Below are 13,749 nucleotides of genomic sequence, written 5' to 3'. Positions count from 1 at the left end.
GTCGTGATGGTGAGAGTCGTGGTGTGAGTCATGAGTAGGGTCGTGGTGTGAGTAATAAGGAGGGTCGTGCTGAGGGTCGTGAGGAGAGTAGTGATCAGAGTCATGGTGAGGGTCGTCGTGCGAGAGACTATTATAATAAAGCCAGGGAGGTGTAGCTGCTGACACACACACACACACACACACACACACACACACACACACACACACACACACACACACACACACACACACACACGGTATTCTCACCACGTATATTATGACAATGCACAGCTGCCGCCTCTCATTCTTCTCCAGATGCCACGAGTTCTTTCCATGGAAATCACCCTCACCTCTTCCTCCTCCTCCTCCTCCTGCACCACAACCAGCGCTTCGCCAAAGAGTCAAAAATAACAATATTCCTTGGTACAATCTCCGGCGTCTCTTGTTCGACAGTGTAGCGGGCGGGTGTGTCGCCTTACCGGTACAGTCCAACCTTGACTCTTGTCCTTCCACGATGATGTTTTCGCTTACGCCAAGACAGCTCTCTCTCCCTCTCTCTTTCTACCCTACAAAAAATGACCCTCTCTCTCTCTCTGTGCTCTACATAGCGACCCTCTCTCCCTACCCTACAAAACAATCACTCCTACCTATACCATGACGGGGTCACCCACGTCCCTCTAGAGCCGCCCTCTCTCCTGGTCGTGAAAAATGGTGTCGTTGTCTCTCAGGACGATTTCCCTTACCTTCCTGTATTGCCTCATTTACTGTATAACAACCCTTCCCCTATCTTGAAGACGATCACAACACATCCCTGAGACACACCCCTCTCACATGCCCTCCAAGGTGACCTCCACGCCCACGCTTGTTCTCTAAGGTGACTCCTCCTCCTATTTTCCTCCAGGGTAACTCCTTTTCTTCTTCCTCCAAGTGTAACTGTCCCCCTCATTTTCCTCCAAGATGAGCCCTCCCCCCCCCCTCACCACCACCACCTCCACGTGTTCACTCCCCTACCCTCAGCCACCACGTGTACCTGCAGGGTGTGGGTGTCAGGAGCTGAGACCTGACACCCTACTGCTTCTCAAGTCTCACCTCACCTCCTGCTACCTCACACACATGGTGGCTGTGGTAGAAGTGGTAGTGATAAGTGTGGTAGTAATGGTGGTGCTTGTAGTGGTAGTTATTGTGGTGATGGTGGTACCGCTCAATGGAGAGGATGGATGTGGGTAGAGAGGATGAATGTGGATAGAGAGGATGAAGGTGGATAGTGAGGATGGATGTAGATATGATTAGACACTTCAGTACCCCACGTGTTTGGTGTGGCGACTGTGAGGGGCAGTAAACTATATACCACCGCCTCTCATGTGATTAATTTGTGTATGTTTCCTGCATTACAGACGCGCTCTGTGGCCTGCTGCGGTGCGGGCGGCGTGAGGTGTGTCTCCTGCAGGACCGCTTCACCGCTGTCCCGTCAACAAGGCTGAGGTCACACGAGACGGGTGAGTACCAACCCCTGTTATCACTTACCTCCACTACAACAACAGTGAGGGGGAGGGAGGTGGGGGGGGGGCGTTGTACCGTCGAGACCTTCCTGTGGGGACCGGTTCCAGGGTTTAGGGTCCATGGTCCAGAGCTAGGGTCCAGGTCTAGGGTCCAAGGCTAGGGTCCAGTCTGGGTCCAAGGCTAGGGTCCAGGTCTAGGGTCCAACTAGGGTCCAGGTCTAGGGTCCAAGGCTAGGGTCCAGGGTCTAAGATAGGCCTAGGGTCCTTAGATTGAGGGAGGGGGGGTCTCGAAGGCAACATTTAAGGGTCTGTGACAAAGTGTGGCGAGAAGAGCAAACATTTACCCTAATATATATGCAAATCAGCAGAGAGCACCTCGTGTTTAACCTCACCAGCCTTCATCACCTGATAACAATGTTTATATAGATCATCAACTTAGGGGTAGGGGTAGGGTAGGGTAGCCAAGGTAGGGGTAGGTAGCTAAGGTAGGTAGGGTAGCTAAGGTAGGGTAGGGTAGGGGTAGCTAAGGTAGGTGGGTAGGGTAGCTTAAGGTAGGTAGGTAGCTGCAGTAGGGTAGGTAGCTTAAGGTAGGGTAGCCAAGGTAGGTAGGCAAGCCTAGGTAGGGTAGCTAAAGTAGGGGAGGGGTAGCAGCTTACGTAGGTAGGGTAGCTTCAGGTAGGTAGCAAGGTAGGGGTAGGGTAGGGGTAGCTTAAGGTAGGTAGGGGTAGCCTAAGGTAGTAAAATGTGGGTAGGGTAGCTAAGGGTAGGGGGTAAAATAATAAAACGCACTTGAAAAATTACAACACCAAATTACGCTCGAAAAAAATATAAATATTTTACTATTTTAAAGGAAACATTTTGCAATATATATTTTACACTTTTTTCCTATCTTTATGTAAGTGAAATAATATACAATAAATAAGCCAGGAAAAAGATTATACCAAACAACAAAAATACAATAAATAAACGAGGAAACAGACAATACATTCCTAAAAAAAATACAACATACAAAATAAGAGGTTTTTTTCTAATAGGCTAAATCACATCCCTCTGCAGGTCCCTGGCCAGTAAACCCTTCTACACAAAAGATAAATATATACCTCCTCCTCCTCCACTCCCCCTTCACCCCCTCTTCCCTACTGCTGACGTTGACCCCCTCCCCTTACTGCTGACGTTGACCCCCCTCCTTTCATTCCCCTTAACTGTTGACGTTGACCCCCTCCCTTACTGTTGTGACCCCTCCCTACTGTGACGTTGCCCCCCCTCCCTTACTGTTGTCGTACCCCCCTCCTTACTGTGACGTTGACCCCCCTTCCTAGACTGACCCTCCCTATTGACGCTGATCCCGTTCCTACTGGTTGACGTTGACCCCTTCCTCCTATAGACGCTGACCCCTTCCCTATTGGCCTGTTGCCTTCCCCTATTGACTGTTCCCCCTTCCCTATTGACGCTGACCCCCCTCCTTACTGTTGACGCTGACCCCTTCCCCTATTGACCCCCCTCCTTACTGTTGACGCTGTTGCTTCCCCCTAATGCGCTGGCCCCCCTGGCGACCACCGACAGAGCCACAGTAATACATATAATAAGCTCAGGTAACACTAGGAGCCAGGGGTGAGATTACAGGTGACTTGTGGAGGTTACCTGCTGCTGCTTTTGGTATAATAAGGCTATTGTTGTTTTGCTGTAACTACTACTACTACTAACAACAACAACAACAACAACAACAACAACAATAACAACAATAATAATAATAATAATAATAATAATAATAATAAATAATAATAATAATAATAATAATAATAATAGTCACCAAGCGTTTCTCAGTGTTCTCTTTGGTCATGATTGAATTAAAAGTTAAACACTTTATAATATTTCTCAAGGTTTCAATAGATCATTATGGTGTTATTAAAGATCATTATCCTCTTAATCTCCCGCCATAATGAAACCCATTATTGGCGCAGTGGAGGGACCCAACCACGGTAATAGGCGCCACTAACCTAACCTATCCCAACCTAACCTAACCTACCCCAACCTAACCTAACCTATCCCAACCTAACCTAACTCCTATCCCAACCTAACCTAACCTACCAACCTAACCTAACCTATCCCAACCTAATCTAACCTACCCCAATCAAACCTAACCTAACCACACCTAATCTACAAGCTAACATTAACTTAATCCGGATGATAACCTTACCAATCTTGACCTAATCCACAACCTAATCCAAGTCTTAACAGGTAGGAATTTGTCTTGAAGTAAATGCTGAGAATTTACCCATGGAACATTTCAGAAGACATGATCCACCCGTCAACACTTGGCTCAGTGTGTGTGTGTGTGTGTGTGTGTGTGTGTGTGTGTGTGTGGAGGGGACAGGTGTATAGCATTAATTAAGCCTCCTGCGGTTGAGCTCATCAAATTGTTTTCAATTTACGTCCACTTAATAGGGAGTGTTGACCACAGTTCAGTCTCCAACACGACCACCGGTCTCCACGACCACCAGTCTCCAACACGACCACCGGTCTCAACACGACCACCGGTCTCCCACGACCACCAGTCTCCTACACACAACCACCGGTCTCGACCACAGTCTCCCAACACGACCACCGGTCTCCCGACCACCAGTCTCCAACACGACCACCAGTCTCCAACACGACCACCAGTCTCCAACACGACCACCAGCCTCCAACACGACCACACTAGCCTCCCAACACGACCACCAGCCTCCAACACGACGACCAGCCTCCAACACGACGACCAGCCTCCAACACGACCACCAGCCTCCAACACGACCACCAGCCTCCAACACGACCACCAGCCTCCAACACGACCACCAGCCTCCAACACGACCACCAGCCTTCAACACGACCACCAGCCTCCAACACGACCACCAGTCTCCAACACGACCACCAGCCTCCAACACGACCACCAGCCTCCACAACACAGACCACCAGCCTCCAACACGACCACCAGCCTCCAACACGACCACCAGCCTCCAACACGACCACCAGCCTCCAACACGACCACCAGCCCAACACGACCACCAGCCTCCAACACGACCACCAGCCTCCAACACGACCACAGCCTCCAACACGACCACCAGCCTCCAACACGACCACCAGCCTCCAACACGACCACCAGCCTCCAACACGACCACCAGCCTCCAACACGACCACCAGCCCAACACGACCACCAGCCTCCAACACGACCACCAGCCTCCAACACGACCACCAGCCTCCAATACGCTTAATAGATGAGTAGGAAGAGAAGCGTGACTCTGTGTGTTAACGAGCGAGGGAGGTAGTAACTAATGACTGATAATTTGCAAGTCAATGAGAGGATGAAGGTAGGTGTCACGTAGACCTCCCTCCTCCCTCCCTCCTCCCCCTCCCTCCTCCTCCCTCCTCCTCCTCTCCTCCCTCTCCCTCTCCTCTCACTGCTTTCTCCAGCCAGCTACCGGAGTCAGTGACGCCTCAGTAGGGCAAAGTAGTTTGAGTCTCTCTCTCTCAGGCCGTCATTAGTCAGTGCCAGGGACTCTGACAACCCGTACACACACACACACACACACACACACACACACACACACACACACACACACACTTATTGCACTGTGTGGTGTATGTAGTCTCGCCTGGCTGTCAACACTGGCTCAAGTCACTAACACACTATACACCACTGGCCACACCATCACCAGTGGCCACGCCATCACCAGTGGCCACACCATCACCACCACTGGCCACACCATCACCAGTGGCCACACCATCACACCACTGGCCACACCATCACCACCACTGGCCACACCATCACCACCACTGGCCACACCATCACCAGTGCCACTATCACCAGTGGTCACACCATCACCACTGGTCACACTATCACCAGTGGCCACACCATCACCACCACCACACACCACCACGACTGGCTACACCATATCCACCACTGGCCACACCATCACCACGACTGGCCACACTATCACCACCACTGCCACACCATATCACCACCACTGGCCACACCACCATCACCAGCACTGGCACACCATCCCCACCACTAGCCACACTAGGACCTCCGCCACTTCAATTAATCAATAGTTGCAGCCTGAGAGTGTTACAGGAAACTGCAGCAGCACAGAGCCTCTCTCAGCTCACAGTCTCCCCAACACGGAGCCTCTCTCAGCTCACAGTCTCCCCAACACGGAGCTCTCTCAGTTCACTGTCTCCCAACACGGAGCCTCTCTCAGCTCACAGTCTCCCCAACACGAGCCTCTCTCAGTTCACTGTCTCCCAACACGGAGCCTCTCTCAGCTCACAGTCTCCCAACACGGAGCCTCTCTCAGTTCACTGTCTCCCCAACACGAGCCTCTCTCAGCTCACAGTCTACCCAACACGGAGCCTCTCTCAGTTCACAGTCTCTCACAGTAGAGTCTCCTCCTACTCAGTAATCTCCTAGCAGGTACGAGTCCTCGCTCCCTCCCCAGAAAGCTCCCTGGCAGGTGTGAGTCTTCCTCCTCCCTCAGTAAGTTCCCTGGCAGGTCTGAGTCTCCCTCCTCCCTCAGTAATCTCCCAGCAGGTACGAGTCTCCCTCCCTCCCTCAGTAATCTCCCTGATAGGCGTGAGTCTCCCTTCCTCCCTCCCTGAGTAATTTTCCTGGCAGGTGTGACCCCCTCCCTCAGTAATCTCCCTGGCAGGTGTGTCTCCCTTTCTCTCTCCCTGAGTAATCTCCCTGGCAGGTGTGAGTCTCCCTCCCTCAGTAATCTCCCTGGCAGGTGTGAGTCTCTCCCCAGTAATCTTCCTGACAGGTGTGAGTCTTCCTCTCCCTCAGTAATCTCCCTGGCAAGAGTGAGTCTCCCTCCCTCCCTCCCTCCCTCCCTGTGAGGGCGCAGGTCGGGGCGGTGGGTGGCCAGGAAGATTGTCATCGGCAGTGACAACTGGACCAAAAAGTTTGTTCGCCAGAGCAAGAAATGTGAATTCCACATGTCTGGCGCAGTAGTCTGGCGCAGCATTAACAATTTAAATGTGGCAACTCTTTACGCGTTCCTTCATTCTTTCGTTCCTTCCTTCCTTCCTTTTTTTAATCCATATTTTTATTGTCCAAGTCTCCCACATTAGCTACTATCTTCCTTTATCTTGAGGTTTTGTTATATATTCCTCTTGTGTTTATCTGCCCAAGCCTCGGCGTCAGTGTTGCTTATATCTTATAGAAGGTCACGTAGAGTCTGTAGGTTTGTTGTATACAAGAGACCATCATCACCTCACTGTATCATGGACAGATACAAGCAAGGAGGGGGAGGGGGCTCTAGGGACCCCCCATCACCCGTCACCCACCGGTATGTCTCATTGATTTCATGACATTTATTGACATGACAGATGATAGAGCAAGTTTGGCCAGATGTTGGGCTAAGTGGTGTGGTGTGGTGAGGCATGGTGTGGTGTGGTGAGGCATGGTGTGGTGTGGTGAGGCATGGTGTGGTGAGGCATGGTGTGGTGTGGTTAGGCGTGGTGGTGTGGTGAGGCATGTGGTGAGGCATGGTGTGGTGAGGCGTGGTGGTGAGGCATGGTGTGTGAGGGTGGTGTGGTGAGGCATGGTGTGGTGGTGTGGGGGAGTGGTGTGGTGAGGCGTGGTGTGGTGGCATGGTGGTTGGTGGAGGGTGGTGTGGTGAGCGTGGTGTGGTGAGGCATGGTGTGGTGTGGTGGTGTGGTGTGGGCAGGTGGGAGGCGGTGGTGAGGCTTGGTGTGGTGAGGCATGGTGTGGGAGGCATGGGTGGTGAGGCGTGGTGTGGTGAGGCTTGGTGTGGTGAGGCGTGGTGTGGTGAGGCGTGGTGTGGTGAGGCATGGTGTGGTGTGGTTAGGGCGTGGTGTGGTGAGGCATGGTGTGGTGGGAGGTGGTGGTGAGGCTTGGTGTGGTGGAGGCATGGTGTGGTGAGGCATGGTGTGGTGAGGTGGTGTAGGGCGTGGTGTGGTGGAGGCGTGGTGTGTGGAGGCGTGGTGTGGTGAGGCTTGGTGTAGGTGGTGGTGAGGCATGGTGGGTGAGGCGTGGTGTGGTGAGGCGTGGTGTGGTGAGGTGGTGGTGAGGCTTGGTGTGGTGAGGCATGGTGTGGTGAGGCGTGGTGTGGTGAGGCGTGGTGTGGTGAGGCATGGTGTGGGTGTGGCGTGGTGTGGTGTGGTGAGGCATGGTGTGGTGAGGCGTGGTGGTGAGGCTTGGTGTGGTGAGGCGTGGTGTGGTGAGGCATGGTGTGGTGAGGCGTGGTGTGGTGAGGCTTGGTGTGGTGAGGTGGTGTGAGGCATGGTGTGGTGAGGCGTGGTGTGGTGAGGCGGTGTGGTGAGGCTTGGTGTGGTGAGGCGTGGTGTGGTGTGAGGCTGTGGTGAGGCATGGTGAGGCGTGGTGTGGTGAGGCGTGGTGTGTGAGGCATGGTGTGGTGAGGCATGGTGTGGTGAGGCGTGGTGTGGTGTGGTGAGGCGTGGTGTGGTGAGGCGTGGTGTGGTGAGGCTTGGTGTGGTGAGGCATGGTGTGGTGTGGTGTAGCGAGGCATGGTGTGGCGTGGCAGGGAGCAGCTAGGCGTCCCAACACTACAGTGGGTTATATTAAAGCAGGTGTGACCAAGGTGTTCAGCCTAATAGGGATGGTCTGACACTACACCTGTCCTCACCTGTCTACACCTGCCTTCACCTATATCTACCTGTCTACACCTGTCTTCACCAGTCTTCATCTGTCTACACCTGTCTTCACCAGTCTTCATCTGTCTATACCTGTCTACACCTATATACACCTGTTTTCACCTATCTACTCCTGTCTTCATCTGTCTACACCTGTCTTCACCTGTTTTCACCTATCTACACCTGTTTTCATCTGTCTACACCTGTCTTCACCTCTCTCTACCTGTCTACACCTGTCTTCACCAGTCTTCATCTGTCTACACCTGTCTTCATCTGTCTACACCTGTCTACACCTATATACACCTGTCTTCACCTGTCTACACCTGTCTTCATCTGTCTACACCTGTCTTCACCTGTTGGGTTTCATTAACACAGCCACCAATAGCCTCTCACCTCACCCTAACACAACACTCGGTAGTAACTGTCATCCACCTCTAAACCCTTCTTCCCACCAATCAAAATTCACATCACACAGTCGGGGTATTCTATTGGTTAAACCCCACATAGAGAGTTTAAACCGTGGAGACTCAGTACACTACCTTTAAGTACCCAGTGTTTTAATGTATTCAGTCGACAACGCAACAATGGGTCAAGTTTTTTTTTTATATGTTTAAGCAACATTTTCAGAGGCTCTTCACTAACTATTACTAACATAAAATAAGGCTTTTAAACGTAAGAAAAACCCCTAAATGTAAAGACAAACCCCACAGCATAAAGTAATCCCAGCAGCCAGACTAAATTCCAAGACGAACAGACCGACTCAGCGCCCCGTACACTGCACAGACCGACTCAGCGCCCCGTACACTACAGACCGACTCAGCGCCCCGTACACTACAGACCGACCAGCGCCCGTACACTACAGACCGACTCAGCGCCCCGTACACTACAGACCGACTCAGCGCCCCGTACACTACAGACCGACTCAGCGGCCCGTACACTACAGACCGACTCAGCGCCCCGTACACTACAGACCGACTCAGCGCCCCTGCACACTAGACCGACTCAGCGCCCCGTACACTACAGACCGACTCAGCGCCCGTACACTACAGACCGACTCAGCGCCCCGTACACTACAGACCGACTCAGCGCCCCGTACACTACAGACCGACTCAGCCGTACACAGACACAGCGCCCCCACAGACCGACTCAGCGCCCTCACAACAGACCGACTCAGCGCCCCGTACACTACAGACCGACCTCAGCGCCCCGTACACTACAGACCGACTCAGCGCCCCGTACACTGCAGACCGACTCAGCGCCCTGCACATCAGACCGACTCAGCGCCCTGTACACTACAGACCGACTCCAGCGCCCCGTACACTACAGACCGACTGCCACCAACCGACTGCGCCCGACACCACAGACCGACCAGCCCTGTACACTACAGACCGACTCAGCGCCCGTACACTACAGACCGACTCAGCGCCCCCGCACACTAAGACCGACCTCAGCGCCCAGACACTACAGACCGACTCAGCGCCCAGTACACTACAGACCGACTCAGCGCCCCGTACACTACAGACCGCATCAGCCCCGTACACTACAGACCGACTCAGCGCCCCGTACACTACAGACCGACTCAGCGCCCCGTACACTACAGACCGACCAGCGCCCGCAATACCAGACCGACTCAGCGCCCCGTACACCACACAGACGACCGCCCTGCACACTACACCAACTCAGCGCCCCGTACACTACAGACCGACCCGCCGCCGCACACTACAGACCGACTCAGCGCCCCGTACACTACAGACCGACTCAGCGCCCAGTACACTAAGACCGACTCAGCAGCCCCGTACACTAACAGACCGACTCAGCGCCCCGTACACTACAGACCGACTCAGCGCCCGTACACTACAGACCGACCCAGCGCCCATACACTACAGACCGACTCAGCGCCCTGTACACTGCAGACCGACTCAGCGCCCAGTACACTACAGACCGACTCAGCGCCCAGTACACTACAGACCGACTCGCCCCGCACACTGGACCGACTCAGCGCCCCGTACACTACAGACCGACTCAGCGCCCTGTACACTACAGACCGACTCAGCGCCCGTACACTACAGACCGACTCAGCGCCCTGTACACTACAGACCGACTCAGCGCCCCGTACACTACAGACCACTCAGCCGCACAACAACACAGCGCCCGTACACAGACGACTCAGCGCCCACTACAAACCCACATCAGACCACTCACGCCCGACACTACAGACCGACTCAGCGCCCGTACACTACAGACCGACCCAGCGCCCCGTATACACATCAATGCTAAAAACTACTGTATTATGCACGTAGTTAAGCACTGGGGGTCACTATAGCAATGAGCTGCCTTCAGGTTATGCCTCACTGTATACCGGAGGCATAAACCTGTGTGTTGATAAGGCCAGAGGTAGGTGTGTGTGTGTGTGTGTGTGTGTGTGTGTGTTAAGGGCAAAGGTGAGGTCGCTTAATTTTAACGTCTAATTGGTTTAATCTTGTTTATGTTGGTGGTAACTACAAGGCGACCTGTATGTTGGTGGTATCCCGTCCACCTAACCAACCCAATTATCTTATCATCAATCTTAGTTTTCACAATTCCTCTTTCATTTGTTTACCGGAGTTACGACCCCCGGCTTTTCTGACCATCCGGGCATTCTCGACCCCCAGGCATCTCGACCCCCAGGTTCTCTCGACCAGACATTCTCGACCAGGCATTCTCCGACCAGGCTTTTACCAGACATTCTCTCGACCCACAGGATTCTCTCGACCCCCAGGCATTCTCATCTCTCAGACACATTCTCTCGACCCCCAGGCATTCTCTCGACCCCCAGACATTCTCTCGCAGGCATTCTCGACCCCCAGGCATTCTCGACCCCAGACATTTCTCGACCCCAGGCATTCTCTCGACCCCAGACATTCTCTCGACCCCAGGCATTTCGACCCCAGACATTCTACCCCCAGGCATTTTCGACTCCAGAGTTCTTTGAGCATTCTACCAGACATTTTTCGACCCCCAGATTCTCTACTAGGCATTTCTCGACCAGACATTCTCTCGACCAGGCATTCTCTTGACTTTCTCTGATCCTCAGGCATTTCTCGACATCCCCAAATTACCTCTACTGTTTAATTTTTTTTATTAGTTTTTTGTCTCATGCATAAAGGAGAAACACGGCCCCCCCACAGGAGGAGGGGTCAGAGGCCAGGTAAACTTCATCAATTATAACACTCTGGACCCGCAGCTAAAATACTTTTTGAAGGTTCCGTTCTCAGAATCGAGTTTTTTAAAAATGTATAGACTTTTAGAATTTTTTCCACAACATGTTTTACTGACGTCATTAAAGCTAAAAAACAACCTTTAAGAAAATAATAACATTGACGGGTGCTGTATATTTGGGACTTAACATATACACACACACACACACACACACACACACACACACACACACACACACACTATGCTTTTTATAGTGTGTCTGTGATAACGTACACACATAATAGGTTGATGATGAGGGAGGGGGTGGGGCAGTGCGGTAACGAGCAGTGAAGCTACGCCCACCTTTTTTTGTCTAACGACCTGCAAATACACACACCCGACCGTAGTGTCAGAGGAGGTGAGTACTTGACTGTCTTGGCTAATGTTGGGGTAGGGGGATAATGTTGAGGGAGGAGGGGTAATGTTGGAGGAGGGAGGGGTAATGTTGGAGGAGGGTGGGGGGTAATGTTGGGAGGAGGGAGGGGAATGTTGGGGGAGGAGGAGGGGGTGGTGTGTGTGTGCCCTGAGTAGAGAGAAGGAGGGAAGGAGAGGAGGAAGAAGAAATAAGAGGAGGAGAGATGATAATGGGACTACCGGCCACCAGAGTGTGGGTAATAAACAGTGATCATCAAGCGGTATTCTCCACCTGGTTTTAGTCAGTCTTTTATATTTTACACCAACCAACTACTGGGCAACCTTATCTCGGTGTGGGGGTGAGGAGGTGCAGCAGGAGGCGGGGTGAAGGAGGTGCAGCAGGAGGTGGGTGAGGGAGGCAGGAGGTGGGGTGAGGAGGCAGCAGAGAGATAAGAGGACAGGAGGGGTGAGGAGGTCAAGAGGATGAGGTGAGGGGAGGTGCAGAGGTGGAGGAGGCAGCAGGAGGTGAGGTGAGGGGGCAGCAGAGGTGAGGTGAGGAGGTGCAGCAGGAGGTGGGGTGAGGGGAGGCAGGTGGGTGAGGGAGGCAGGGGTGGGGAGGAGGGAGGCAGCAGAGGATGAGGTGAGGAGGCAGGAGGGAGGTGAGGGAGGAGGGGAGGGGAGGTGCAGCAGGGGTGGGGTGAGGGAGGCAGGAGGAGGTGGGGTGAGGGAGGTGCAAGGAGGTGGGTGAGGACAGCAGGAGGTGGGGTGAGGGAGGCAGCAAGAGGATGAGGAGGAGGCAAGGAGGTGAGGAGGAGGTGCAGGAGGAGGTGGGGTGGAGGAGGCAGCAGGAGGTGGGGTGAGGGAGGCAGAGGATGAGGTGAGGGGAGGTGCAGCAGGAGGTGAGGTGAGGGAGGTGCAGGAGGAGGTGGGGGTGAGGGAGGTGCAGCAGGAGGTGGGGTGAGGAGGTGCAGGAGGTGAGGTGGAGGGAGGTGCAGGAGGTGGGTGAGGGAGGTGCAGGAGGTGGGGTGAGGAGGTGCAGCAGGAGGTGAGGGTGAGGGAGGTGCAGCAGGAGGTGAGGTGAGAGGGTAGAGATAGAGGGAGGAAACTGAGCGTTAGCAGGCCCTTCTGCCACACACGACAACACATGAGAAAAAAATGAAAAAACTGCAGGAGACGAACACTGAGAGGGAGACGGAGAATTCCGCCACTTTCTTACTGTCGCTGGCAATAAAATAATGGCTAGATTGTCTTCACCGTTTTCCAGGATTGCATTTTTCCTAAGGTTTGGAAACATTAGTGTGTGTGTGTGTGTGTGTGTGTGTGTGTGTGTGTGTGTGTGTGTGTGTGTGTGTGTGTGTGTGTGTGTGTGTGTGTGTGTTCTGTTGATGTAGTGTAATCACCCCCAAGACCTGCTTAATGAGGTGTGTTCAAGGTATAGTTTAGTTAGGTGTATCTGTCGACGGTGTAAATGTCTACAAAAATTACCAAGTTTATAATTGGGTGTTTAAATGTTACTTTGGAGAGAAATAATACGACATGATCTATTCTATCCTAACCTCAACCTACCTACCTACCTAACCTTTTTTTTTCTTGGTAGCAACACACCGCCACCACGGCAGATAGATTGAGGCCATTTTGTACTGCTGAGTAAAGGAGACGAGGCATTACTTTGTCGCAGTAACACACACACACACACACACACACACACACACACACACACACACACACACACACAGATGACGTGTGCTAAGCGTACATCGTCGTGCGAGCGTCTCTCATTTTTCTTTTCTTTTTTAACTGTTGCTGCCACCATGAGAGAGAGAGAGAGAGAGAGAGAGAGAGAGAGAGAGAGAGAGAGAGAGAGAGAGAGAGAGAGAGAGAGAGAGAGAGAGAGAGAGAGAGAGCAACACCTAAACTAGACGACTTAAGAGGCGTGAAGGAGCGTTGTTTATGGCAACTGTTCCGGAGGAGACATCCACCGCCTGAGGTCTTCAAAGGAAAATTTACAGAGGGTGGATATGTGTATCAGTGA

The 13,749-nt window shown here is 52.9% G+C and overlaps 1 protein-coding gene across 1 annotated transcript; it reads left to right on the top strand.

Annotated features, from left to right (window-relative positions):
- The first annotated feature begins 1,183 nt into the window (after window positions 1-1,183).
- On the top strand, window positions 1,184-11,097 carry LOC121879801 (flocculation protein FLO11-like). Its single transcript, XM_042386598.1, has 5 exons — window positions 1,184-1,202; window positions 1,374-1,475; window positions 8,873-9,502; window positions 9,594-10,384; window positions 10,867-11,097. The coding sequence occupies exons 1-5, from the start codon at window positions 1,184-1,186 to the stop codon at window positions 11,095-11,097; spliced, it is 1,773 nt and encodes a 590-aa protein (XP_042242532.1).
- The last annotated feature ends 2,652 nt before the right edge of the window (window positions 11,098-13,749 follow it).

The sequence above is a fragment of the Homarus americanus genome, unplaced genomic scaffold, assembly GCF_018991925.1.
Source record: "Homarus americanus isolate GMGI-L3 unplaced genomic scaffold, GMGI_Hamer_2.0 scaffold34948, whole genome shotgun sequence".
Taxonomy (NCBI): domain Eukaryota; kingdom Metazoa; phylum Arthropoda; class Malacostraca; order Decapoda; family Nephropidae; genus Homarus; species Homarus americanus.
This window is presented reverse-complemented; position numbering and strand designations above follow the sequence as displayed.